The sequence below is a fragment of the Crotalus tigris genome, unplaced genomic scaffold (genome assembly GCF_016545835.1).
Source record: "Crotalus tigris isolate CLP2741 ecotype Arizona unplaced genomic scaffold, ASM1654583v1 scf7180000017661.16357234195:1864864, whole genome shotgun sequence".
NCBI lineage: Eukaryota > Metazoa > Chordata > Lepidosauria > Squamata > Viperidae > Crotalus > Crotalus tigris.
Genome location: NW_024096548.1, coordinates 572,782 through 597,494, shown reverse-complemented (window position 1 = coordinate 597,494; position 24,713 = coordinate 572,782). Strand labels below are relative to the sequence as shown.

Below are 24,713 nucleotides of genomic sequence, written 5' to 3'. Positions count from 1 at the left end.
TTATTAAATGAAAAGTCATGAGTTGAGAACTACCTGTGTTTATTTTTCTGACAAAGAAGGAGGAAGCAACTGACCAAAAAAAAAAAAAAAAAAAAAAACCCCACTTACGTGAGACATAAAAAAAGTGGATTTTACTCTGCTAGTCATTGCTGGCTATAGAGAACAGCACTCATCTCCGTTTCGAGGCCAGTGTTGTCCAAGGTCATGTGGCCAGCATGACATCACAGAGTGCTGTTATCTTCCCACCCAAATGGTACCTATTTATATACTCGCATTTGCATGCTTTTGAACTGTTAGGTTGGCAGTTGGAGCTGGAGCAAGGACGGGAGCTCACCCAGTCCCATCGCGCTCAGGTCTTTTTCCGGCCAAGTCCAGCATCTTAAACCACTGAGCCACTGTGCTGCGCCTTTGGTGAGACGGGCAGTGTAGAAATTAGGTAAATAAATCAATATATAAACTGCAAAATTATTTCTGCACTGGGATTGCCCTTATCACAGGGTTGTCAAACTGGCGAGCCATGGGCCAGATGTGTCACATGCAGGCCAGGCCCACCCCGGCTCCATAAAGGCAAAAAATATTGCGATATGTCATAATGTGTCATGTGACGCGGTCGAGTTTGACACCCGTGCTTTATCAGATAGAACCTGGAAAACGTCAAAGTAAAATCTTGGAGCAGAGACATTTTAAAAGACCTTGCTACAGGCTCATGACATGCTGGATATGGCTAGCTTTATCGTAGTTCTCGCAACCCATTCTGAGGGAGAAGTAGGTAAGGATTCCTGTCCTTCTTTCGGTCACTTGTTTTCCCCTTGGCAGGGGCATTTCCTGCAAGGCTTGGGAACTGAATTATGCATGCAGTGCTTTCAAAGCAATGCAGCATTGTTTTTAAAATGCTGAAAGTGCCTTTTTGCAAAGGCCCAAGGTTTCACTGAATTTATCAATTTCCTCTATTCTCTTAAGTTAGGCAACGTCTCAGGGACTGCAGCACTCAAATTGGGCAACGTAAAACAGCCAGGCCTTAAGCCTTACAAATGTGCCAGATTTCAACTTCTAGAACCCCTGATAGGAAAAATCATTCCTCTGGAAAGTGCTGTTATTTTTCAGAAGCTGCACAGCTATTTCTACCACCATAGATATGCCAAGGTGATACTGACAGCAGGTCTACGGAGATTAGCAGTCATCCAGATCATGGTTGTCCCAAAGTGCTTTTCCAAAAGGCAACTTGTTTTTCCTTGAAGACATTTCACTTCTCATCCAAGAAGCTTCTTCAATTCTGGACCATTTATACTCATGAACCATTCAAAATAGACTGTGATTAATACATAAATGTGTATACATATACACATACACACACATATATATATATGCATGCATATGTTGTTGGCAACACTCCTGCCAACATTCCATTTACAATCGTTTGTGTGTCAGCCACTTCTAATATGTGCTAGTGTACTGACAGAAAAAAAAACAACTGACAATAAAGGTTATTTTACCTTACCCCAAAGTATATAGTTAAATGATTCTCAATCATCCAGGTCATGGTTGTCCCAAAAGTGCTGAAGAAGAACAGAAGAAGCTTCTTGGATGAGAAGTGAAATGTCTTCAAGGAAAAACAAAGTCCAGTTGCCTTTTGGAAAAGCACCTTTCGGATATTGACAGTATGGTGACTAGTGCCTGATTATGGTAAGGCCATTCTTTAACCAGCCCAGGGGTCTTCAAACTTGGCCTTTTTATGACTTGTGGACTTCAACTCCCAGAATTCCTCACCCAGGCATGCTGGCTGAGGAATTCTGGGAGTTGAAGTCCACAAGTCATAAAAGAGCCAAGTTTAAAGACCCCTGAACCAGCCCAAGGAAATCACCTCAGCTATCAATTCAGTTCCAGAAGGATTTGACAGTTTATGTCAAAAACAACAGTGCCATTTACCTGGCTCTTATAACTTAAAGGGAAGTAAGGTGTAAAAATTCAGTAGATCAGCTGACAAGAAAGTGACTGTCCAAACTGATTTATATTCTCCTCTCTTTTTTTTTCTCATCACCCGCCCCCCCCTTCTAATGGAAAAGTAATGAAGCTGAGTTCCTACCTAGCCACATTTATACTGCATTCCAAAAGATAAATGAGATAAAAAGGTGATGTTTGAGCCAGGCAAATGTGATTACTGAATAAAGGACTGCTTTAAAGCACCCTTTCCAAGTGGGATGCCCTTTAGGTGTGCTGCTATTACATCTCTGCAGTGGTATCTTTCCCATCATCCCCAGCCAGGTGGTGCACAAGATTGATGACAGAATCTGAATGTTAGTTATTCCAGAGAAGATGGCTGCTAAACTTGCACCCAGCTCATGGAATATAGTTTGGGCCAGATTTACACTGTGAATGAAACTAAGACCAGTCAAAATCACCCTGTAAGTGTTAGTAAAATGTGGGAAAGTAGGAACCATATTTACTGAACAAGCTTTAATCAAATCAACCTTAACTGAGAGTGATATGTGAACAGGGACAAGTACAGTACTTCAGTAAAACATAATACTCTAATGTCTAATCCATTCTCCCACTCTTCCATTTTCCATTTTGTTCCAAGCAATGGGCTGCCAGGTTTCTGCATCACATGGAGCATTCTGATAATAATGTCGATATCGGAACATCTAGGATTTCCAGAGCAGGTTCCAATTACCCAACTGCCCTTGATGGTGCCACTTGGGAAACTTGAAGAGCAGCATCCAGTGGTGGGCACTCACTTCAAGCTGGTGGATTTAGGATTTGGGGAGTTGGCACAGCTCTATTCTTTATCTTCTTAGTCTTCCTTCCTTCTCTCCCTCCCTCATTTATCATTCTTTCTCCCTCCCTCCATTACTTTCCTCCCTTCATTTTCCTTCCTTCCTTCCCTCTATCCTTTACCTTCTTTCCTTCCTTCCACATTTACCTTCCTTCCCTCCTTCCTTCTTTCCCTCCTACACTTCCTCATTTACCTTCCTTCCTCCATCCTTTACCTTCTTTCCTCCCTTCCACATTTTCCTTCCTTCCCTCCTTCACCTTTCTTCCTTTCCCCCTCCTTTATCTTCCTTCCTTCCTTCATTTTCCTTCCTTTCTTCCCTCCCTCCCTCATTTATCATTCTTCCTCCCTCCCTCCGTTACCTTCCTCCCTTCATTTTCCTTCCTTCCTTCCCTCCTTCTTTCTTCCTCATTTACCTTACTTTCTCCCTCCCTCCTTTACCTCCCTTCCACATTTTCCTTCCTTCCTTCCTTCCCTCCTTCACCTTTCTTCCTTTCCCCCTCCTTTATCTTCCTTCCTCCCTTCATTTTCCTTCCTTTCTTCCTTCTCTCCCTCCCTCATTTACCATTCTTCTTCCCTCCCTTTACTTTTCTTCCTCCCTCCCTCCTTTACCTTCCTCCTTCCCTCCCTCCTTCCTTCCTTCCTTCCTTCCTTCCTTCCTTCCCCTCTTCCTCTCCCTCTCCTTCCTCCAGCCAGAAGGAAACCTCTTCAAATATGGCAGCAAATACACTCATTTATCTGCAAAACATTTGCCGAAATGAAGATTATGTTGTAATTATTATTAGCCTTCACTTTGCAAAATCCCAAAGTCTGCTACGCATGTTAAAAAAAAGTTGCCATCTTGACTTTTTTGTCCACACCCAGAAAACACCCCTGTCAACATCTCATTTACAATCAACAGTGTTTGTGTGTTTTAATGAAAATCAGCCACTACTACCACAGGTTATGCACAAAGGGAACAAGTCCATTTCCTAAAACTGGAAGCTTTTTGTTCCACTTACTATCACTTAGTCTCATACAGTTAAAAAAAAAAAATCCCCAAAGAACAGGGAACTAAAGTCACACGTTGACAGCAGGGGAAACTTCCAGTTAATGTGGTCTGGAATAATGATCTGGTTCCTCCTTTAGAGAAATAAGATTTCTGTCTTAAATATAACTTGAACTGACGATGTGCAATAGCAAAGGGTATGAAACACACCTGGGTGACCATAGAACAAAGCAAGGTGAAGAAGATTCCCAAAGAAGCTGGACCAGCAGACTGGGGATAATGGGAATTGTAATCAAAATCTTAAGTTGGTGAAGACTCGTGAACATGATTAAAACACACAGTCTCCCATCCAGGTCTATCAACTGACATTCAGAGCTCTGATTTGTGCCCATGCTTTGAAATGTCCACACACACACACACCATCACCAGCCTTACTGACTGCAGGTGCTGGGAATTACAGTTCAGCAGCATTTCAGGCGTCAATCTCCATTTCTGCTTCATTTGAAGCTTGCTCTGCAGAATTCCAGATTTAAGCTGAGTTTGCTTCTCTACAATGGCCTTGGGCTCACCTTTTCCTACGGTCCGTTCTCGTACAAGGTATGGAAGCAAATGGAGAGAGAGAGAAAAGGGGGTTGGTTTGTTGGTTGGAGGAACCCAATTTGTAGCCACTGAAGCCAGGAAAAGGAAGCTGAAAAGCAAGGCAAACCCCAGAAGCAGCTGCAGACCTGATTGGAAAACCACCACCAGGGCTGTTCCCAATAATAGCAATAGCATTTAGACAGGTCTAGGATACTTCACTGTGACTGAGTAGCTTTGGCTGTCTTGCTGCAGGACAACTTGCCACAGGACAATTCAACGTGAGATAACTCAAGAGAAGGACAAGTGAATTGCAGCAGGCCTTGTCTTGCTTTAGGTTTGAACCCTCTCAAGTTAGAAGTCCTCGGGGCTGGGGTGAGCTGCAATTCTACCTGTCCCTCTCTTGAGTTGAATTCTGCATTGAATGGTCCTGCAATGAGATGGCCACGTCAAGTTGTCCCATTCCACACTTAGGCTTCTATACCCCACTCCATAGTGCTTTATTGGGTGATTTACAATGTAGAAGCATTATTTGCACATCGGCCCCAACAATCTAAGTCCTCATTTTAAGGACCTCGGAAGGATAGAAGGCCGAGTCAACCTTGAGCTGGTCAGGATCGAACTCCAGGCTGTGGGAAGAGTATTGCTCTTTAACCACGGCGCCACCAAGGCTCAATAAACTGACTTTGCTACACAACCGGCACCAGACCCGCTCTCTGTGGGTCACATGATCAAAATTTGGCTGCTGGGCAACCAGCATGTATTTACCACAGTTGCAGTATCCTGGCTTCCTGTGATCATCATTTGTGACCTTCCCAGCTGGCTTCCGACAAGCAAAGTCAATGAGGGGAAACCGGATTTTCTTAGCAACCATGTGATTCAATGAACAACTGGAACGAGTCACTTAAGAGCCATGGCAAAAAAAGGTTGTAAAATTGAACACAACTCACTTAACGCTTAACAACTCATCACAATTGTCGAGGACTATCTGTATATTGCTAAGTTGAGAGGAAGATTCATTTATTAAATGAAGCACACCTGGCAGGGTTCTTACTGTGCCCTAAATGCAAACATGATACTTTAGCACTGTCTGAATCCATCCAGTGTTTTATTTCCAGCCAACCTCTTCTAAACCGCGAAATTGCTTAGCAGCCACGATTTAGCCTATGACAGATGCATCCTTCGATAAGCGAGCAGGCGAGACGGGGAAATCTCTGGGCGCAGCATCTGCTCTGACAGAAGAGGATAATCTGCTTTTTCTTCAAATGAAATCTAACCAGCTCAGCCTAGGATAAGTGGCTAGGCATGTGGTGGATGCTAACACTTGGATAATTGTAGCCAGCTTCTTAGAGATGTCTCAAACAGAAGGAACGATTGGCTTAAAGTCTCTAACAAAACTGGGAAGGAACAATGTGCCCATCCACGCAGCTTAGTAGATTCAAGGTAGCAGGTAACAAACAACAGGTAATGACTGTAGATGACCTGGAAGATTTCCATTAAAAATTAAGGTCATAACTCCCTTGACCAATTATGTTTTAATTTTACGCCTCCCCTGAAAAACTAGGTGAAACCTAAAACTCTTGTTCCCAGTTTCCTAGAGCATCCTAAATTTGCAAAACATTTTACAATATTTCCCCCCCCCCCATTCTGCTTTTCATTCCAACATCAGATAAATATGGGACACAAACCAAGAGCTAGTAGACTTGTTTGCATTCTTTCTCTCTCTCTCTCTCCCCTTTTACAGTATCTTTACTAAATTCCAGCAAACTAGCATAAAAGGGAAAAGGAAAAGTATAATCCAGGGGTAGGCAACCTTGGCTCTTTTATGACTCGTGGACTTCAACTCCCAAAATTCCTGAGTTAGCCATGCTGAGGAGAAACGGAGAGGTTTCCAAGCTGAGCCACGCTAGCTCAGGAATTCTGGGAGCTGAAGTCCACGAGTCATAAAAGAGCCAAGGTTGCCTACCCCTGGTTATAACCAATTAAAAGTGACAATAAAGTACAAACAACCAATGTATAACAACAACAATGACCTTTCTTTAGTCCAGAGATAATAACAATTCAACAAGCTCTAAATTTAAGCAAATAATACCAATATCTTAAAACACTGAAGGGATTTTATTGTGAGGCTAAGTGGAAAACCTTAAACACTAATAATCAAGTTTCTAAAATACCCATACCCATAAAATATTCTTCTCTTGATTTTAATCTAGCAGATTAGAAATTGGGAAATGATAATTATATTTCTCTAATTCAGTCCAATCTAGTCCTCAAATCCCAAAGTCAAAAGTTGATTTTCCTTCTTGTTTTGTAAGAAATCGAACAGTGGTCTTCAAGGTTTTTAAAAACAAAGAAAAAAAAAAACCCTGAATTTCCCACTGTAAGAGCCAAAATAAAGCAGCAAAAATTCATCAGCTATGAACCCCAAGTAGAAGGTTGTGGGCCTGTCAAAGTTGACCTTAGAACTACAATAATTGAATAGATTTAGAGACTGAAACTCTGATTAGTTCTAAAAATACAGACATTTGAAGATTCAAGACCAGCTAAGAGGGAGACAGTGGAAAAGCTGTTTAAAAGTCTCTGCTTCTGGATGGACAGAGGCTGAAAGAGGCTGTCTGAGAAGATAGCATTGTTAGAGGAACCCAAATCCTTTGCTAAGTCTGCTCACTGATGTCCTTGCATTGTTATAATCCTGCCCCCAAAAAACCACTGCTAAATAAAAAGAAATGGATTACACTGTGGTTTATGTAAAACTCAAAATGGAGCCAGCAAGCTGCTTTACCATCACTCTAAGTTCATTTGGCCATAGAAACCCTAGTTGTACCAACAGAAAAGAATATTTGTAGCTCAAGATTGAACTGTACAGTCCAGGGGTCCTGAACCCCCAGTCCATGTACTGGGCCACGGCATGCCAGCAACCGGTCCGCACCAACAAGCAAAGCCTCATCCCCTGGGATGCAGGCAGCACACAAAACCGTGGTACTCTCCGGGCCACGGAAAAACCTTTCTCCCTGGAACTGGTCCCTAGTGCCCAAAAGGTTGGGGACCGCTGGTATAGACCGTGGTGCTCTCTGAGCTTGATGGTTTTCTTGAAAGACGTTTCATTACCCAACTAGATAACACCATCAATGTTATAACTGTTAGCAGTGCTTTTTTTTATAAATAAAAAAAAAGGTGCCGGAACTCACACATGTCATACAACCCGCCTTGCCTACTCTATAAGGTTCCTTCCAAAAAAGGTGCCGGAACTCCGTTCTGGGCATTCTATGACAAAAAAAGCCCTGACTGTTAGTATTATTAGTTGGGTAACAAAATGTCCGCAAGAAAATAACCAAGCTCAGAGAACACCAAGGACTTCAAGCCCCAATTGGCTAAATCAGTGGTTCTCAACCTTTTTAATGTCACGACCCCCAACCGGTCGTAAGTCGAGGACTACTCAACTGGTCGTAAGTCGAGGACTACTCAACTGGTGCAGCACCATTTGCAGAATGGGACTTTTGGCGGGCCCAGCAGGGCAGAGACAGCCTGGACAGTTCCTATTGGCTTTTGAAAGCCAAGAGAATTAGACTCTATTCAAGAGAGTCTATTCTATTGGCTTTCAAAAGCCAATAGAATAAAAGGGAGTAGCACAGCTAAGGAAAAGGGGAGAAAAATGGCGGACTCATTGTTTGGCGACCCCCGTGAAATGGTCGTTCGACCCCAAATGGGGTCCCGACCCACAGGTTGAGAACCACTGGGCTAAATCCACTTACCTGCCAAGGCCAAAACCAAACAAATCACACCATAGCTTAGGGCACTATAGGAAGCCAGCCAGTGTCAATTACCGTGTTGACAGCCAAGTTGTGTTCCCCTTTTGGAGCTAAAGTACACCTACAGAAAATGTATTTCTCCTCAGTTCCCTCAGCTTTCAGAAAATCTCTGTGGTTGAATCTCCATTGTCTTCAAGCCTCTTTTAGTTCCTTGGCCTTAAAGTCTTAACTTTCCTTAACCAAACCTGCTCACTCATTCAGAGAGATCTTGAGCTATATAGAACACACCCCATCAGACTAATCTAGTCAGATTATGTTTTCCACCCCATTCCTCATGACTAAAAACAAGGGCAGAGAGGTTTTTGTGCTGGAATGGGGTGGTTAAGTCTAACAAAGTCTTTTTAGGGCAGTGTTTTGGTTTTTTTTTAAATTAGGCAACTTGTATGGATGTATGGAGTTCAACTCCCAGAATTCCCCAGCCAGCCATGTTGCAGTAAAATGGTGGATGAAGAGCCAACGGACTCCCTCATGGAGTCAGGAGCCCAGTCCACACATCTCCAGGTCTGCCTGTGTGTTTGCACTATTAAAACTAGGCTATTCTTTCATAATACATGCAGATTGTCTGCTCAGCGCATGGAGGGCACCATGAAAACCTGGCCTATTTTGGCCAATATGCCACCAGCACGGCCAAACCCTGTTTGATCCTTAAGCATTTTCATGCTCTTTTACGCAAACCACGACCACCAATCTATGGTAGACACCAGCTTACAAGCCAATAAATAATTGGCCACAACCCAGCCTCTTAAAAGGTATATGCAACGTGCAAGTAGGTAGTCCTTGATTGACAACCATTCGTTTAATGATCGTTCAAAATTACAACGGCACTGAAAAAAAAGTGACACATCCATTTTTCACACGACGGCTGAGGCGTCCCCGTGGCCACATGATCAAAATTCAGCTGCTCGGCAACTGCATCACATTTATGACAGTTGCAGAGTCTCGGGGGTCATGCGATCCCCTTTTGCGACCTTCCAACAAGCCAAGCCAGACTCGCTTAACAACTGTGTGACGAACTTAATAACGCCAATGGTTCATCTAACACAGGAGTAGACAACCTTGGCTCTTTTATGACTTGTGGACTTCAACTCCCAGAATTCCTGAGCCAGCATGGCTCAGCTTGGAAACCTCTCCCTTTCCCCTCAGCATGGGTGGCTCAGGAATTCTGGGAGTTGAAGTCCAAGAGTCATAAAAGAGCCACGGTTGCCTACCCCTGACCTAACAATTGTGGCAAGAAAAGTTGTGAAAGAGGCAAAACTCATATAACAACTATCTTGCTTAGCAGTGGAAATTTGGGGCTCAGTTGTGGCTGTAAGCCGAGGACTACTTGTACTCACTCCAAATTGCCCTTCAGAAGTACCTCAAAAACCTGGGTTTGTCGACCCACTTGGGATCAAAAGAGGAGCAGGCAGCCATGGGGCTGGTTATCCCCTTGAAGACCCTCCCCTGCCTTTTAAACTTTGAATTCAAATCATTCCACTCTTGTTTTAACGGCCTCGCAATATAGTATTTGTCTACAAAGCTTTTGTGTGTTTTATGTTCTACTTGTACTCGCTTTACAATGGAGATGGGTAGTTTTTAAATTTGATATGTAAATAAAATAAAGCTGCCGTTAATGATGCTTTCAAGCAGAAGTATCAGGAATGTCATTCCTTAGCTGGAGAAGCAGCATCGCTGGGTGCTGCCTTTGGGTGTGATTTATATACACCAAGGAGCATCTGCAGTAATTGTGCTTTGTCGGAATGATAATATTGTGTAGCGCGACAACATGATACAAGTCTCGCCTTTTAGATACTTGTGTGTCCATCAGATTACATTGTCAAAAGTGCAGAGCTTACAATGCAGATTTCACTATAGGTAGTCCTCAACTTCCAACAGTTCATTTAGTGACCATTTGTAGTTACAATGGCACTCGAAAAAAAAAGTGACCCGTTTTTCATACTTACGACCTTTGCAGCATCCCCCCCAGTCATGTGATCAAAATTCAGATTCTTGGCAACTGACTCCTATTTATGACGGGTCGCAATGTCCCAGGAGCCAGATTCACTTAAAAGCCGTGTGACTAATTTAAGAACTGCAGGGATTCTAGGAAGAAACCTCACCTTGTACTTAACATGAAACTAATTTACCGATAGTTCTTGACTTACAATTGACCACTTAGTTAGTAACTGTTCCAAGTTATGACCTGCCTGAAAAAGGGACTTTCGACCCAGATTCGAAGAGAATGCTCCAACAGTGGAAGTTTTTAAGAAGAGACTGGACAGCCATTTGTCTGAAATGGTATAGGGCAGTGGTGGCGAACCTATGGCACGGTGCCAGAGGCGGCACACAGAGGCCCCCTCTCTGTGAGCATGCACGTACACCGTCGCCCCAGCCCCACCTTCCCCCCCATGGCCCCGTCCTCACCAGCAGCCCCCCCCCGGAGAATCGCCCTGGAAGCAGCCCATATGCAGCAGCGCAATTAAGGACATGGCAGCTGGGCAGCAGAGACAAGACTCCGCCCTCGTGCCCCATTGGATGCAGATGTGGCGGAGGGTGTGGCCGCCATGGTACTGCAGGGTCGCCTGGGCAATCTGCTGCAGCGGACTGTGGAGGCAGTAGGTGACCCTGCAGGTGGGCGGGGCGTGGGCAGGGTGCAGAGCGGGGGGCGGTTTTTGGGCACTCGGATGTCTATCACTGGTATAGGGTTTCCTTCCTGAGCAGGGGGTTGGACTAAATGACCTCCCAGGTCCCTTCCAACTTTATTATTATTATTACATGGCCAGGCATGCCATTACTTAGCAGAGAAACATGAAAGAGGGAAGAAAATGCTCAGATGCTGTTTTCCATATGGGACAGGGATCCCCAACCTGTGAGCTGTAGCCCACTACCGGGCCGTGACCTACTGACCACCGGGCCGCAGAACAGGCTGGCCAGTGCACGCACTCCTCCCTCCCTCACACCTATGCTACCGCCATGCAAACGGGGTGTCATGCAGCAAAAACAGGGCACCGTGCAGTGAAAACACAATGCCGTATGGTGAAAATGGGGTGGTTCTAGCGCCTGCATGGCAAAACTGGGGCAAAACAGAGCTAGTGAGTGTCACGTGGGTGTTAGCACCGCCCCATTTGCGTCACGTGTGTTTGCGGCCCCATTTGTGTGTGCGTGCATGTGTAAAATGCTTTCTCCTCCCTTTCCCTCTGGTCCACCAGCTGAGAAAGATTGGAGACCTCTGATATAGGAAATGATTTTGAAAGCCCCTAGAATTCTTTCGTTATGGCTTCATCACTTTTTCCCAGTAAAAGATCATTTAGCCTGATTTCTTGAAATCTTGGGGATTCCTGCCTAACTGATTCTAGTCCTGATGAAAACATATTTTATGTCAAAGATCTAGACCAGGGGTAGTCAACCTTGGCTCTTTTATGACTCGTGGACTTCAACTCCCAGAATTCCTGAGCCAGCCATGCTGAGGGGAAAGGGAGAGGTTTCCAAGCTGAGTCATGCTGGCTCAGGAATTCTGGGAGTTGAAGTCCACGAGTCATAAAAGAGCCAAGGTTGACTACCCCTGATCTAGACAGATAATCTAGGAGGTGTCTTGCCTTGGGAATAAGTCCGGTTGCACTTTGCCCCAAACTGTAGAGGTAGTCCTTAACTTACAACTGTTTGCAGTTACAAGGGCATTGGAAAAAGTGACTTACAACCAGTCCTCACACTTACAACCACCACAGCCTCCCCATGGTCATGTGGTCAAAATTCAGGTGTTTCACCACTGACATGTATTCAGGATGGTTGCAGTGTCCTGGGTTCATGTGATCACCGTTTGCAACCTTCCCAGCCAGCATCTGACAAGCGAAGACAATGGGAGATGCCTGCTTTGCTTTACAACCACGTGATTCGTTTAACAACTGTTGCAAAAAGTCGTACAATCAGGCACAGCTCACTTAACAACTGCTTGGCTTAGCCACGGAAATTCTGCTCCCAGTTGTGGTGAGCAACTGTAGCCTGGGTCTGTACAAAATTCTTACTACATCTGGTTATTCAAATCAGCAAAGCCTCCTTGACTGAGCACCAGGGTTATCTCCATACAGTTTTCTTAGTAAAACAATACCAAAGCAGTTTCTCCTTACAGGGTTTCCTTCTTGACCCCAAGGGTTGGTCTAGAAAACCTCCAGGGTCCCTTCCCACCCTATTTTTCTATGCACTATCTAGCGTACAGCCACAGGATTCTCTTGGGGTCCTCCACCCAAATCCTAACCAGATCCAACGCTGTTCAGCCTCCCAACCCAAGCAAGCTCCATTGGTAAGCGCTGAGCCCACCCACCATTTTCTCACTTCCAGGCATCTTCCCATCCTATGGCTAGATTCACACAACCCCTAAGCCCACCCTGCGGTTGCTTCCTTGTGCGCTTGGCTTTGTCATGTCAAAACCACCCCGAGGCATCACAACCGATTCTACACCGGATCCGATTGCGGAAGAGAAGGCGCGGGAAGAGAATCCGAACCCTCTGCAGATTGACCCCAATGCCCAGATCGCCCTTTCGCGATCCGGATCCTTCCTCCCCCCCCCCCCAGCACCACTCAACCCCCTAAACGAGATCTACAGAAATTTTCTACACCGGGGGCGAGATGGATTCTCCTGGGTGGAGTTGCAGCCCCCTCCCAACCCCCCCCCCGCCCTTCTTTCTTCATTCGCACGAGCAGCCTTTACCCAAGCATCGCCCCTTTATGCGCCGAGCTCCGAGCCTCCCTCCGGACCGGGGAAAACACCCTGCCCCCGGCCCGGATCCGGACGACCCACCGGAGCACCCAAAGCAACCAAGCCCACCGCGTGTCCAGCACAGGAAAACGGGCTGCGCCTTCTTTCGCTTTACTCCACCCCGCCGCGGCGCGCACAAGGAGGGCTGGCTGGGCGCCGGCGGATCCGAGCGAGGCGCGGCGAGCGGAGCGTGGGGCTCGTTTCAGCGCATGGCCAGGCAGGCGAGCGGGGCCCCCGAGCCCCATTCAACCCGCGCGGCTTCCCGCCAGAGCCGGATCGGACACAAAGCAAAAGGGATCGGAGGTCTGGTGGGAGGCAGGATCCCCTGCAGGCGCCCTTAGTGCCCAAAGCCCATTCCGGATCTCTCCCATCTTCTGTCCCTCGATCCCTCCTTCTCTCCGGGCAAAAGCCACGACCTCCTTCCTCTCTCCCACCCACCCCCCCTCCGTAAAAAAGGGAGCTCCCCGTAGGCATGCCGCCTCCCCGCCCCACTACAATGGGTTTTCTCGAGGGTCGTCTTCAGCCCCGAAGCCATCGGAAGCCCTCCCCCCCCCCCGGATCGCAGCACCAGATTCCAAAGCCGGGAAAGCCACTCACCGTTCGCTGCTGCTGGGCGCCGATCCCTCGCACCAGCCCGGCTCGAAAAGCAGGCGGGCTAATTGCTGGAGCCGCCGCCCCCCCTCCCGCCCCAAGAGGGGAAGGAAAAAAAAAAAACCCAAATGCAAAAAAAAAAAAAAAGGAACCAGATTCCTGCAGCCTCTTGCGAAGGCAGCGAAGCTTCCGGGTTGGTGGAAGACACAACGTCACTTGCTACAGGTTTACGAGGAAGAGGTGGCGGCGGCGGCGGCGAGTAGCAGGCGCGCACGAGAGAGACAGCTATAAAAGGAAGGGATCGTGGAAAGGAGGGAGGGCGGAAAAGAAAATGGGGAGGGGGAGACAGGGAAAGAAAGAAAGAAAGAAAGAAAGAAAGAAAGAAAGAAAGAAAGAAAGAAAGAAAGAAAGAAAGAAAGAAAGAAAGAAAGCTGCCCACCCCAATAGCTTAGATCTCGCCTAGACTCTTTGACCAAAAAAAAAAAAAAAACCCGCCAGGTAAACCTTTCCTTTTGGTAGAAGAGGGAGCCGAATCCAGAGCAGCCTGTGCGGGGTTGGCGTCCCCGCAGGCGGACATCTAGCAGCGCGAGGTGCCCGCGAAGGTTTTTGTATAAGGCGCCAAACGGATTGCGCGGTGGCCTGCGTCCCTTTTTGTGAGTTTTGGCAAGAACGCTGGTTCCGAAGGAAAGGGGCTTGGCTCGCCCCACGTGACGGTCCAAAATAATGGAGCCAAGATTGGCATCTCTCATCCGTTCTGTGTTGTAAAAACGTGGCTACGATGGCTTGAACTGATCTGGATAAGTAGGTTGTGAGAGGCTGGTCGAGGGATCCGGAGACGTTAGCCAGAGGCTGAATTAATTCAAACATTGTTCAATCTAGACCAGCGTTTTCCAGCCTTAGCAACTTTAAAAAATGGATGAATTCAACTCCCAGAATTCCCCAGCCAGCGTACGGAGGTTAGCGGCAATGAAAGTTGGGTTTTTAATTGAACTGATGAAACGTGCGGTGTGAATGCGGTTTCTAGAGTTGGGGCTATCGGATCTTCCCTGCAAGACTTCAGATGACCGCTAGAGGGACAAAGTCCTGGTACTCTTTGCTGCCCTCTAGTGCTCCTAACAAGCTTTTGAAACCCGGATCTACTAACAATACAGATATCCTTAGTGATGCTTTTTGTTCTCCTTACCCCCCCCCCGTTCTCCCCCAAAAAGACTCTCTTTCATATCTATCTCTTTCATATGCATGCATCTCTCTCCCTCTCTCTCTCTCTCTCTCTCTCCCTCTCTCTCCCTCCCTCCCTCCTTCTCTCTCTCTCTCTCTCCCTCTCTCTCCCCCCCACCCAAATGCTTTAAGGTCTGAAGTTTCTCTCTTTCGTGGTAGGAAGGGATTTTTTTTTTTGCTGAAAATAAAAAAAATTGTGGTTCTTAGTATTCTCTAACGTAGTCAACACATCAAGCTAACATATTCAGTAATTAGCAGCCATATTTTAGTCTAGTGTGCCCCATGAAATTGTTCAGTGACCTGAAAACATAGGATGTTAAACAAGGAGTCTAGATTACATTATATTAATCATGCTTCAGATGACAAATTCCTAGTTCTGCCAACACAGCCAACCAGGTTTAATGAGATGTATGTGAACCCAAGTAGTTGGCTTCATCAGGCTCCTGCGTATTCCCTGGATAGCAAAGGTGACTAACAAGTACTGGAGCACAGGACAAACAGACCTGTCACTAGAAGACAAAAGTCATTAAAGTGCGTCTCACTTACTTTGGCCATGTCATATGGCAGAATTCACTGGAGAAAGCAATTATGTTGCAGGATCCAATTTGGATCTTTCACTCAGATGAGAGGTTTAGTCTTCTGAGCTTGTAGACTTATGCTGAAGCCCATCCTCTGGGAACTTCTCTCTCACCAGAACTTCTCACCCAGAGAACTTCTCTTTCACACATTCAGGTGAGAGAGAAGTGTCCTTGAGGATGAGTTCCAGAATGAGTCCGAAAGCTCAGAAGATGAAATCTCTGGTCCCGGTGACCAACCCAGATTGGATCCTGCAACATTATCCTGGAACTTATGTATATTCACCTTCATTCATGAAAGCAATTATGTTTGGAAGAGTTAGCAGTAAAAGGAAACCAGGCCGTCAAAGAACAGTGTAGCTCAGAGGTCCCCAACCTTTTGAGCACCAGGGACCGGTTCCATGGAGAGACGTTTTTCCGTGGACCGGAGGAGGCATGGTTTGGGGCTTTGCTTGTTTGTGCAGACCGGTTTCTGGCATGCCGTGGCCCCCATGGACCGGGGGTTGGGGATCCCGGTTGTAGCTAGATACAATCAAAGCTGATCCCAGCCAGAGCATAGAAAAACGCAAAGAAGTCGTGTAAGATCAGAAGATGTGGAGAGACCTAGCCCATAGAATCGCCAAGAGTCGGATATGACTGAATGGATAACATCATCACTTAGAAGATCTCACCAAAGAACTGATGAGCATTTCTAGCCTGGTGTCAACTCTACAATGAGCCTAGCTGCAGCCATCTTTCTCTGTCTCATTCTAGGTTGCCACATGGAAAGGAGGGGGCGGTTCCACAGATTCTTTGCTAGTCTAAACAATATTCTGTCCCCTGGGAACCAAGGTCATCTCTTACTCCCGGGACTAGGGACAGGGCGTTGTATTAGAAAGCCCGCGAAACAGTTCTATTGGGAAAGATAGTAAATTGCATATTTTTGAGGGTGGGACATTATACTTTGTAATTGGATAATTTTTAGTGGGAAATTCAGACTTGGTTTCACTTTTGACCATGCCGATACTTTGTAACCAATAAACTTGTTCTTTGAGGAATTTACAAGCCTTGGAGTTCTGCTTTATTTGGCTCTGTCTATCACAGGGGTCAAACTGCCGGCCCATGAGCCGGATGCATCATGCCGAAACCGCGCCCACCCCAGCTTCAGCAACGGGGGGAAAGTCGCAATACGCCATGACACATCACGTGACGTGGCAAGGTTGACACCCCTGGTCTATCGGAACTATGACACCTGGAGCTGTGACATCATTAGAAATCAAGCTTCAGCCTAAGGAAGGTTTATGGGCAGGATTAGTATTTCAGCAGAGTCCAAATGCATTGCTAACCCATGCCACAAGCAGAATATCTGGCAGATGAACAAGCTGCCCTTTTTTGGAACCTGGCATCTCTAAAAAGCTGGAGCCAAGAATGGTCAAAGTTTTGGGTTTTTTTTGTTTTTGTTTTTGTTTTGGAATCTGAGACAAAAGTGGAATGGTGTCCGCCCTTTGCTCCACTTGTGAATGGTGGTCAGACTGATAGATGACTCCTATTTCAGTGCTTAACGACCACACAAAGGCTCAGGGTGATGTCCTGCTGCTACTGAGTTCTCCACATCTGTCTCAGCAGTTACCATGATGCCAAGTGGCAGGCCTGGCCCTGGTAAGATCCTCGGTGCTTTTTAAATTTATTCCTCCCAGATAATTGAGGGCCTAATGAAATCACATGGATGGATACGGAAGAGCAACAGTGCGCTCAAAACCATCCTGTTGAAATATGTAGATTGAGCTGAGGAAAGCACGGGACTACATCACCCATATGCCCTCCTGTTTGGTTGGAACGGCCAAGAAGCTGGAATAAAGCCAGGCTGTTGAAGCAGGGGCACTTCTATGGAAAATGGTTCCTATCTGTTACGTTTAAATTCAGAATCTATTTCTAATGTGTATCCTTAATATTTCCAATTCTTTTTCTATTATCTTCACGGGGATTCTGAGACCACCAATCATGCAATCCGCCAAAAATAGTATATTTTCTTTATCGTTTTAGTTTATACAATTTTTACCTGTTACAATTGTAAGCTGCCCAGAGTTATCCTGAGGTAAAAAGGACAGCCAATAAATTTTTATAAATAAATAGATGGATATTTATTCTCACTCAATTATGAATAATATAGAACAGTCCAATGAGGGACATTGCATTCTTGAAACCTGTATATATATATATGGCTTTGTGGCTGACAAAGAGTTAAAGAGAGACTAGTATAACTATTTCAAGCTCTTTAGCTCTCATCAGCTAGTCTTACCCCTCTGGGATTCGAACCTGGGCAGCTTGCATGTTAGGCAGCTATACTAACCTTTATTTGGTAGACCAGGTGCTCCACACGTATGTGTGTGTGTGTGTGTGTGTGTGTGTGCGCGTGCGCTCTGGTTACAGGAGCTTCGGAAGTTTGCTGACTGGAATTCTGGGAGTTGAGGTCCACCTATCTCAGTGGTTCTCAACCTGTGGGTCGGAACCCCATTTGGGGTCGAACGACCATTTCATGGGGGTCGCCAAACAACGCAGTCCGCCATTTTCCCCCCCTTTTCCTTAGCTGTGCTACTCCCTTTTATTCTATTGGCTTTTGAAAGCCAATAGAATAGACTCTCTTGAATAGAGTCTAATTCTATTGGCTTTCAAAAGCCAATAGGAATTGTCCAGGCTGTCTCTGCCCTGCTGAGCCCACCAAAAGTCCCATTCTGCAAACGGTGCTGCACCAGTTGAGTAGTCCTCAACTTACGACCGGTTGAGTAGTCCTCGACTTATGACCGGTTGAGTAGTCCTCGACTTACGACCGGTTGGGGGTGGCGGCATTAAAAAGGTTGAGAACCACTAACCTATCTTCAAGGGACCCAAGGTTGTGAAACATTGTCCTAGCATGTCTTTTTGGAGTTTGCAGTTAGCACACATACTTTGTTAGCAAAAGGAGTAGACACATGTGGAGGCAGCAGATCCTGTTACCAGAACCGAGGGTTCTTTTGCAAGAGTACCATCAATGATTCATTTTTTTGGAATTTTTTTTTTTAAGTTCATGGTTAGATGGTGCCCTTGCTTTATACTGAAGTAGGGAGATTTGATGATTTACTGCAACTGGCCACGATAACAGCCTATTTGTATTTAAATACAGGTAGTCCATGACTTATGACCACAATTGAGCCTAAAATTTCTGTTGCTAAGCGAGATGATAGTTAAGCGAATTTGGTCCCATTTTATGACCTTTCTTGTAATCGTTGCTAAGCGAATCACTGCAGTTGTTAAGTTAGTCATACGGTTGTTAAGTGAATCTGGCTTCCCCATTGACTTTGCTTGTCGGAAGATCACAAAACGGGATCGCGTGACTCTGGGACACTGCAACCGTCATAAGTATGAGTCAGTTGCCAAGTGTCTGAATTTTGATCACAGGACTATGGGGATGCCGCAACGGTTGTAAGTGTGAAAAATGGTCATAAGTCGCTTTTTTCAGTGCCATTGTAACTTTAAATGGTCACTAAATGAATGTCAGTGATGGCGAACCTTTTAGAGACCGAGTGCCCAAACTGCAACCCCAAACCCACTTATACATTGTTGTGTGCCGGGTGGGTGTGGCCTATTGGGTAGGTGTGGCCCACTGGGTGGGCGTGGCTGCAGTGGTAACAGCAGACTGGGTGGGACTAAAAAGTTCAATCAATCAATTCCAACTTTGCAAGATCTTTTTTTTCCCCGCGAAATTGACTGATTGATTGAAGCTTTTTTTTTTGTACACAGTGGAGGCCTAAAGCGAAAAGGTTTTATAAAACCCAGCTGAAGGCCCAGGACTGGGGCGATGGCATGCGTGCCCACAGAGAGGGCTCTGAGTGCCATAGGTTCACCACCACTGCTGTAAGTGGAGGACTATCTGTAAAGAAGTAGCACTCCGCTCTTCTGTGGTTTTCATCCGCCACCCCTATTTTCAGGTTTCTGGAAAATGAGTGAAAGAGTCAAAGGCATTTCCACAAGGCCACCCCAAGAATGACAAAACACCCCGTGACTTATTCCACAGTATCTCAAGTTAGCTTGCTAAGCAACGCTTTCATTTGGCTACTGGACCAGGATGGAAGCAGAAAAGGGGAATTTATGGGAATGGTCCCTAAAATCAAGGAGGGGCAGCATTGACAATAAGTTGGATTCCAGTACTGGATTGGGGAGGAGGGGGTCTCTCCAGAGAGTTCTACGTGGTGGAGGGCCTCGGGCCTCGCTGCTCGGTCCACTTCTTTTCAACGTTAGTACAAAATGACTGGCGAGGTCAATGGTTGGCATGAGATCTGATATCCTCCGTAAGTTGACGCTACCCAGTTCGACATCCTGGCCTCTGGCAAGAGACAGGCAATGCAGCTGAAGTGCTGGGCCAGAATCTGGATGGAGAGGAGCAAATGGGTCTGGGGGCTCAATGATTCCATGGAAATGCTTTTTGAGTACTCTGGTTTTGCACATTACATACATACATACCGTATATGCCGGCGTACAAAGATGACCCGTCTTTATCGCCGAGCCGCATTCCTAGAACGTCATACGCCGGAAACTACCAGTATTTCCGGCGTATAAGACGACTCGGTGTATAAGACGACCCCCATCTTTGGCGCCGATTTCAGTGCTCGCGGAAGTCGCCTTATACACCGGCATATACGGTACATTGTTGTTGTTAATTGCGAAGTCGTGTCTGACCCATCGCAACCCCATGGACAACGTCCCTTCAGGTCTTCCTGTCCTCTACCATCTTCTGGAGTCCATTTAAATTCATACCTACTGCTTCAGTGACTCCATCCAGCCATCTCATTCTCTGTCGTCCTCTTCTTCTATTGCCCTCAGTCTTTCCCAGCATTAGGCTCTTCTCCAGCAAGTCCTTCCTTCTCATTAGGTGGCCAAAGTATTTGAGTTTCAACTTCAGGATCTGGCCTTCTAAAGACCAGTCGGGGTTGATCTCTTCTAGGACTGACCGGTTTGAACGCCTTGCAGTCCAAGGGTACGGTACATACCCTTGGTACATACGGTACATATGGTACATACATGCATATATACACATACGTATCTATATCTATATCTATATAATGTTTGTGTGTGTATGTATATGTCAGTGAAGTAAGCTGAAGTCTTGTTCAAGTTGAGTTGGTGTATTATTTTCTTGGCAACAACTCAAAAATAGTTTGCTTTTGCCTGCGGGCTTTTAGCTTTTCTGTGTAGCTTACACCTCTGGATTCCCTTTGAATGAAAATGTCCTGATTTGGAGGGGAAAAAAAACAACCCCAAGGGCTTTACTTGCTGCAAAGGGATGGTAAATTTGAGTGAAAGAATGCAGAGAGGAGCAACAGTGATGATTAGGGGCCTGGAGGCTAAAATATATGAAGAATGGTTGCAGGAATTGGGTTTGTCTCCTCTAGTGAAAAGAAGGAACAGGGGCGACATGATATCAATATTCCAAAATCTAAGTGGCTGCCACAAAGAAGGGGGTTGTGTCAACGTATTTTCCAAAGCACCAGAAGGCAAAAAAAGAAACAATGAATGGAAACTAACCAAAGAGAAAACCTAGAACTACGGAGGAATTTCCTGACAGTCAATGGAACGACTTTCCTCCAGAAGTTGTGGGTGCTCCAACACTGGAGGCTTTTAAGAAGAGATTGGACAACCGTATGTCTGAAATGGTATAGGGTTTCCTGCCTGAGGAGGGGGTTGGACTAGAAGACCTCCGAGGTCCCTTCTGTTATCAGCGCAGGCCTACTCTATTGTGACTTAATTCCAATCTATTTCCTCTTGCAGAAAGCTCTGGTTGATAAAAGGCCATTCAGAGGTCTGGAATCAACTGAATACATTTATTTAAAAGCAATTTTAAATATTAAAAAAGTAGAAATTAACACATACAGTACTCAAACGGTCACATTAAACACATAAGGAGACAAGTGTACTGGTATAGGATGATGACTGTAACATTCAAAGGAGATTTCAGTATCAACTAGTACTATAAGATCTGTTTTTCTTCTACAGGTGGTTGCAGTATGTCATAAAAAAATAAATAGCAATTGCTGTTCAACAGTAAGATAACACATCGTTGCCAGAACATACTTCCCTCCCTGGGGGGGAAAAAAACTCCAAAAAACAAGCAGGCTTTCCAAATATATCATGAAATGTACAAAATTGCAGATAATGGCTCTGAGTTTAAATAAGAAGCCTTGTACTTAAACTCAACCTATATATCATACATTGCATCTTAATTCGCCTATGGACTCTAAATCAAATAGTCAGCTCTTGGTTCCCGATGGAACTCATTTTATTTAAAAAATCCATATGCTACTTCAAAAAGCTTACAAAATAATAGACATTTGACTCTACATCATTTTACACATCTTTATAGGTTCGCTTTTATTTTTATTTTTTTTAAAACGTGGATTCTGAGTTTGTTTTAAAAGACAATTGACAAAGTAGATGAGTTTTCTCCTTTAATGCACTGGAAGGATGCTTAACGAGCAATATGGAATGCTAAGTCATTTTTGTTCTAGCGTTTATATAAACAGCTTAAGTCGGAAAACACTGACGTTTGCAAACAGGCTCAGTCATTCATCTTGTACCTTTGAACAAAATGTCTGTTACCCAGATGAAGCAATGGTTTGAAAACTCACTTTGCAATAAGAGCTGATAAATGCTTGGCTTTCTTTCACGTTAAAAGTTCTTAAATCGCTTGTATTTTGTATGTTAACCACTCAAACACTGAGGTTGTTTTTTTTTTTTTAAAAAAAAAAAAACACAACAGGTCCATATTGCTTTGGCTATGGATGTGTTGCAAAACTCAATATTTATTTGATTTAACATGCAATTAATTGATGCTTGTGCTTGGAGTGAAATGAATTGTTTTGAGATGGAATTTCAACAGACTGCTCTAGAGGAAGTGAAACTTGGTCTATTGGCAAAGTCGCTTTTAAAAAACCAGTTTCTGCCCAGTAAAACTGCAAAACACGTAACAAAACTCTAGCTCTATTCATTTCTCCCTCCCAAAAGGCTTTTATCTGTTCTGAAAATGTTTAGGAAGAAGTGCTTTGGCCCAGCAATTCTCTGCTGTTTATCAGATATCTTTTTTAGGCTTCCATGCAAATCTCTCTATAAAAAAATGTACTGTCACTTTAAGGGGTCAGCTCCTTAAACTGCAAGGAGTGGCACTTTTTTTCAGGTTTTGCAGAAATTTCAGAGAAAACCTAATTGTGTAGCAGAGAGGTGTGGCAATTGTGCAAAGTCTGAAGCCTTCTTCCAAATTGTGTTCGAAGCATGCACAGTCTTAACAAATAAATACGTAGCCGAAAGGAATATGCCCTTACTACCTTGATTGAAAAAAAAAATGAATTGAAGCTGCAGTCATAATATTTTAGCAGTCTAATAATTACAGGTCCAAACAGGTCCTTCCTACATTATTAACATTGTGGCTGCCAGACTCGGCATTGTTCAGTTTAGGAAAGCAAACTACTTCCAGATGTTCTTGTGGCTTCTCTAACAGCAGCTGTTTTTCAGGAAAGGGTATTTTTTAATTGTTTCGCTAACGATTTTGAGTTCTCCAGGCAGTAATACAATAGCAATATTGCGACTGAATATGGCTTAGGTGGAATGAAGATTGAAATCCCCCAATAGCCTAGTGAACGAATTAAGACAGCCAACAAATACTCTGCTCAGTTGATATTTTGATCTGGACTGTAAGGAGATCACTCCGAAGCTACCCTATTTGAAAAATGAATGACAAGCTGACAAATGTCACTTAAGTTCTTGCCTGAACAGAGACTATAAGCAGAAACATGAAGAAGCCATGCGCGTAGGAATGTACTTTATACTGAGATCCTGAAAGAAAAGCTCCAGCCAGGAATCTCTTGTGGGTTTCTGTGCGAGGCTGAATAATTTTTATTAAAGACTTCTGAGATGAGGTAAAAGAGCACAGGAAAAGACTTGCAGTTACAGAATACAAACATGAAAACGTGGCTTAATGCACCACAACAATTCTACTGGTTTTACCTGTAGCGTTAGTGCATATTTTCGTTTGTTGGATGGATGGGATACACCGGACACATTTTTTTTTTTAAAAAAAAATGAACACCAAGGAAGGGGGATTTGCCAACTGACATCAGCTGTTTCTTTGGGGGGCGGGGCGAAAGGGTAACGCTGCTAGCTATCTACTTTGAGAATACTGATGTATTACTAGGAACGGTAAATTCTGTACAGCTGAATAGGACTGAATGGGAACTAACAGTTTATTTAGAAAGCTGGCAATTCATAACACACAGACAAAAAAAAAAAAAAAAAATTAAGTGCTTGATGCCAAGAATGGCTTGAGCAACCCAGTAAGGCATGCCAGCTTCAACAATGACCATAATACTGGCAATGGCAAAGGAACGCCTTCTATATACAATACAGGTATGAGTCCCTCGTACGAGTTCTTGTCTTGTTAACAGCAGTTATATATATATACATCAATATCCACAATTATGCACAGAATTACAGGGATGCAGCAGCTGTTTTGCTTCGTGCTTAAAGCCTGACTTGCAGGAACAATGTGCAATACTCAAGTTTCCGGTTGGATTTAGTCTGATAAAATGTGGACGAAGGAGACGGGGAAGACCCCTCTCCGTTCTGGCTTCCCTTCAATGTGGCCGATCTGCAAAGAAGAACAAGGTGTCTTGTCAGGCATCACTGGGAGGAGGAAGCTTTCGAGAGGCCTCCACCGTGTGAACAGGTAGTCCTCGCCTTACGACCCCAATTGAGTCCATTTCTGTTGCTAAGCGAGGCAGTTGTCAAAAGTGAACTTACAAGGCTTGGCAAATATAAACATTACAAATTGAATTAATGAATGGGGTTCGTGTTAAATTTCCAGGGGCTGTGCAAACCCCTAGATTTCTTTTTCCAGAAGCAATAATGTAAAAGGGCCAACTACAGTTGTATAAGGCCTTGCACTTAACAACCTCACCACATCCTTGGGACCCTCCGATCGCCCTATGTGATTTTCCCTTACAGCTTCCTACGAGCAAGGCAGGAGGTCACAAAATGGTGATCATGTGACATCCTCCCTTAACGACCCACCATGGTTTACTTAATGACAGCAGCCCAAAGTGCTGGGATGGTCATCGCAAAACAATGTAATTGTGTGATTTGTTACGCTTTATGGCCAGGTTGCTTAGCGATGGAAATTCTTCTCCCAATTGCTGCTGTTAAGTGAGGATGACCTGCATACTGATATGCACAATATCCTTTGTTTTATTTAACTGTTAAAAGTAGTGTCAAGTTGGCTAACATCGGATGTTCTTGCTTGCCATATATGAAGAAGCAAACCTGTTTTATTTAGCCTGTATAGCACTTCTAGAGTTAAAGCAGATAATACTAGCCTAGTGGATGGGAAAATATGCTAGTTAACCATAACAATGTCTGAGCACAGTGTTGCCAAGGTCAGCTGTAATGGGAGGGG

The 24,713-nt window shown here is 44.8% G+C and overlaps 2 protein-coding genes across 15 annotated transcripts in view; both read right to left on the bottom strand.

The window, feature by feature from the left end:
• Positions 1-13,556, bottom strand: part of CYRIB (CYFIP related Rac1 interactor B) — a 93,359-nt gene extending 79,803 nt beyond the window's left edge. The window contains exon 1 of one of the 2 annotated variants that reach the window (XM_039335818.1): positions 13,473-13,556. The gene's annotated coding sequence lies outside the window, so the exon portion shown is untranslated. The remainder of the gene's footprint in view (positions 1-13,472) is intronic. The other variant, XM_039335820.1, reaches the window with a different exon arrangement.
• A 7,518-nt stretch (positions 13,557-21,074) lies between these two features.
• ASAP1 (ArfGAP with SH3 domain, ankyrin repeat and PH domain 1) overlaps positions 21,075-24,713 on the bottom strand; it is a 168,346-nt gene continuing 164,707 nt past the window's right edge. For all 13 annotated transcript variants that reach the window (XM_039335805.1, XM_039335804.1, XM_039335813.1 and 10 more), the window contains one exon: positions 21,075-23,909. In XM_039335805.1, the coding sequence (XP_039191739.1) occupies positions 23,835-23,909 (75 nt within the window). In that variant the 3' untranslated portion in view covers positions 21,075-23,834. The remainder of the gene's footprint in view (positions 23,910-24,713) is intronic.